Raw genomic sequence first — 4,063 nt, 5'->3', positions numbered from 1 at the left:
ATCTTCCTCGACTCCTTGCCAGACGTCCCCTGCTTCTGCTCTAGGTAAGCTTGGGCTAGCAACCACCGGTCTCTTCTCACCCAACCCCATGTTGTTCTTTCCATTAAGCTGCTGGAGATAAAAGAGCCATCTGACTCAAGTCTTTTATTACCAATCACTCCTGATGTATAGTCAGTCCAACATTCACCTGCTAGTTGGAAGAACCTTAATTTCAAAACCAGAAGCTCCTCAGTACATATTTAGGCACCTAAGTGGCCAAATTTTCAAAAGAATGGAGCACCCAGGAGAGCCCATTGACCTCAAGGATGGATCCTCAGAGCATTTTGAGAATCATGAACTCCTCCAAGTTCTTCTTCTAAATACAAGTAAGGCTCTAAAACAGCAGTGAACTGTGATTCACAATCACTATTGATACACAAAGCACTCGCCACTGGTTCATAGAGAAAAGTCTGCTGACATGGTTTTGGATTCTTCTCTGTTTTCAGTTACTATGTCAGATTGGAAAAAGAAATGAAATGCCTTCCTAACATTGCTTTTTCCATATATGCAATTGCTGCAGTAGCCACAGGAATGTAATCGGGAGGGAAGATGATCCATGTGATTGTTTCATAGCACAATTCTCTCTACGTGGGCCAGGAGGCTTTTCCTTTATGAAGATGAACTAGAAAGCACTGACTCTAAAGCCAATTATTATTTATGTGACTAACCCACTAATAAGATTGTAAATACAGTGTAATCATTCAAAGGAGCAGTTATTGGACAGCATATTTAACTGTGCAACATTTCAGTTTTGCAATTATTTTTATCAGTGGAAAACTTATAGAAAAGCTAGTGTGCAGCTGTAATGAGTCTTGTGAAAACATCAAAATGTTTCTGTTCTGAATCAGGAATAGGTGCCTATTTCACAGTATAATCTTATTTGAATGTCAGTAGTCAGAAATTCTGTTATGCAAAAGAGGATTTTTGTTACTGGAAATTTATTTTATTATCCAAAATTATTCTCTGTCCTCTGTTTACACTGAATTATCCAGTGTAAACTGTATGTATTTTGCCTATTTAGGTGTGACGGGGGGGTTGGGGGGGGGGGTAACCCACAACCTGAAGACACAATGATCTCTAAATTTAAAAAACTGTACTGGACAGATGTTACTCAAAATTAAGGAAAAAGCTTCCTTCCTTGGTCAAGACTCTGCTGTGTTTTGACCCAGAGGTAATTAATAATAAATATACTGTACGGGTCTTCAATAGAAATGCTGATACAACTTGGCTATAGTGCCTCAAAAGTAGTGTTATCGTATTTACTACAGAAGTCATAATAAAATGATGAGGTAAAATATTCTATCATCACAAGATGATTGTAACTATGAATCCCGTGCAGTTTGAAAATGTTACATCACTCTCTGTGTAGCAATGCAAAATCTCATATTCTTGAAAAAAGATTAAGGGGATTACTTATACATATATTGATAAAAGGTGATAAAATTCCAGTAAAAGAAATCAAATAAAAATATAGGTGAATGTTCAGCAGCTTCCCCTGGTGCTTTCCTATAATATATGTACTGCAGTGAATGCATACCTGGTAAGTAAATGGCTAAAAATCTTTTTTTTGGGGGGGGTTTAGATGATGTCATAATTTGTGACATCAGAATTTACGACATAACCAGAGCTGTAATAATGAATGACATCTTCAGAAAAAAATAGATATATTTACAAACCATAGTATAAAGACCATAGTCAGAAGAGAACATACACGTTTCTTTTGTTCCTCAATGGTGTAGTCTCACATTGGAGTTAATAGTTAAGCAACTGTTAGAGCTTTTATCTTACTTTACATTTCCCTCTGCCCCAGCACAATCTGTTTTGCCCAGCTCTTTCCAAGGCGCCACGGATCCAAAAAAAATTACTGAACTTCAGGCCTTGGTGGATCTATACAGACAGGATCCAACTCTTTTGAGAGCCAAGCAATTGAGTTTCCTGCGGGATTCTGCAGAGAGCATGGGAGATACCATATTATGGTCAGTGAAACATGCCTCTGCAGAGAAGATATTCAAGGAGGAATGGAAACAGTCAGAGGCAGCTCAGAGTGAGGAGAGTGACTTGGAAATTGATGATGATGGCATTATTGAACCAGACCAGGATGATCCCCAAGAAATGGGAGATGAACATTTGGAAGTAACAAGTGAGATGATAGACCAGGCCAATGAAAAGAGGGAACAGGCCTTTGTCGCCCTGGATCAAGGTGAACTTCAGAAAGCCATTGACTTGTTCACAGATGCTATCAGGCTGAATCCTCACTTCACCCTCTCATATGTTAACCGAGCCAGTGTCTTTGTGAAACTGCAGAAACCAAGTGCTGCTATTAGAGACTGTGACAGAGCCTCTGAGCTTAACCCTAATTCAGCACAGTCTTACAGGTGGAGAGGGAAAGCACGCGTGCTCCTGGGGCACTGGGAAGAGGCAGCACAAGAATTTGCCTTGGCATGTCAACTGGATTATGATGAAGATACCAATGCCATGCTAAAGAATGCACAATCAAAGGCTGAGAAGATTGTTAACCATCGGGAGAAGTATGAGCATAAGCGTGAATTAAAGGCTCTTCATGAGACACTAGAAAGGATGAAATTGGCCTTGCAAGAGCAAGAGCGAACCCAGAGTGAGGAAAGTACCTGGCAATGGATGATTAGAATCTGGCGGAAGTACTTTGACTTTTTTACAACCATTCTGGATCCGAGGATAATAGCAGCATGGGTGGATGTGACCTGGAATCCAAATAACATTTACAAATACCAGAGTGACCGCAAGTTCATGGAGTTCATCGGCCAGCATGACTGAACTCTGAGGTCAACCATAAATGGCCTTTTCATTTAAATAAATGTAAGGCTTATGGCAAAACACAATTTTTCCTTTGCAATATCTCTTTAAGGCATGGGCTATACATAGTTTCAGTACCAGTATAGTTATAGGAGTGTGATTTTTTTTTAAATCAAACACTTCTCACAGTACAACACTACCATGGTTGCAGTAGGCATTAAAGAATTTTATTTTTATTTTCTTATAATTTCAATTAATAATATTGATATTTATTTTTGAGCACTTCTTCTGATTTTTATCTATTTAAATTTGGGAGGGAACTATGGGGTCAGACAATACTTAATATCAGACATTGAGATTCAAAAAAAGTTAAAGCTTTATTACTATTAATTAATTAACACACTAATTGTCTATCACATGTAAAAACATACAAAATAAATATCCTTAAATCAAACTCTAAGTTCTAAAGCATTTTTTTAAATTTGCCTATATGTACATTTCCATTATTATCAATCAAAATATTTTTTCATTGGTGTGTGTGTGTACATTGAAATACATTTTTATCAATCTTTACTGATAAAAATCGTATCCTTCGAAGCCTAAATGGAAAGATACATTATGTTATACCTTTTTCCTTTTCCTGATTTCGTCTTATACTGGTATAAAGCACCTTTGGAATTTTCAAAAGTGCTCATTATTGGCTAATTATGCTCCCATTGAAGTCAGTTGAAAAATTCTCATTGACTTCAGTGGAAGCAGAGTTATGCCAAGACTGACTGCCTTTGAATACACCACCCTTAACCAATCAAGTGTCCAGTGCTCTGCCACAGTATTTATTGCAGAAACCAGACATGGGGAGAATGCAGCTTTAATGATATATAATTTGACCGTCATCATATTTTAACCAGAGCAGGCCCTTTTTTTCTCCAGCATTGGGTCACTTAGAATTTTACCTGACTTTCTCCACAACTTTGTAAACAAATCATTTCTATTTGGAAATTAAGCCATGTTTTGATGCAGTTATATTTCCTTAGTGCATTTCCAACAGCAAAATCTCCTCTCAGCAAAAACTTCTCATAGGAGCAGAAGTGATCTTTCTTCAGGCATTTTAACCTTTCCCCATTAATACCAGTGATGCTTTCAAAATTGCTTGTGCCATTACAAAAAAAAAAAAAAAAAAAAAAAAAAAATACAAGCCTTTCTTTTGCTTAAAATATACAGTAGAAGCATGAGCCTCTTCTAGAAACTCCAG

At 37.4% G+C, this 4,063-nt stretch overlaps 1 protein-coding gene across 1 annotated transcript; it reads left to right on the top strand.

Annotated features, from left to right (window-relative positions):
• Positions 1-271: 271 nt before the first annotated feature.
• LOC137167714 (putative protein FAM10A4) lies at positions 272-2,832 on the top strand. The gene is made up of 2 exons (XM_067569985.1): positions 272-365; positions 1,850-2,832. Exons 1-2 carry the CDS (start codon positions 272-274, stop codon positions 2,830-2,832), a joined length of 1,077 nt encoding a protein of 358 aa, XP_067426086.1.
• The last annotated feature ends 1,231 nt before the right edge of the window (positions 2,833-4,063 follow it).

Source organism: Emydura macquarii, unplaced genomic scaffold (assembly GCF_026122565.2).
Source record: "Emydura macquarii macquarii isolate MOO-44397 ecotype Brisbane River unplaced genomic scaffold, CSIRO-AGI_Emac_v2 contig_2975, whole genome shotgun sequence".
NCBI classification, from domain to species: domain Eukaryota; kingdom Metazoa; phylum Chordata; order Testudines; family Chelidae; genus Emydura; species Emydura macquarii.
The sequence above is the reverse complement of the archived record's forward strand: the minus strand, read 5'-3'. Positions and strand labels throughout refer to the sequence as shown.

Bases quoted from the DNA above. Each gene is read 5' to 3' on its own strand.
- LOC137167714 (XM_067569985.1), top strand. From the start codon at position 272: ATGGAGCACCCAGGAGAGCCCATTGACCTCAAGGATGGATCCTCAGAG. The intron at 366-1,849 runs GTAAGGCTCTAA...CCTCTGCCCCAG, and splicing joins AGTTCTTCTTCTAAATACAA to CACAATCTGTTTTGCCCAGC.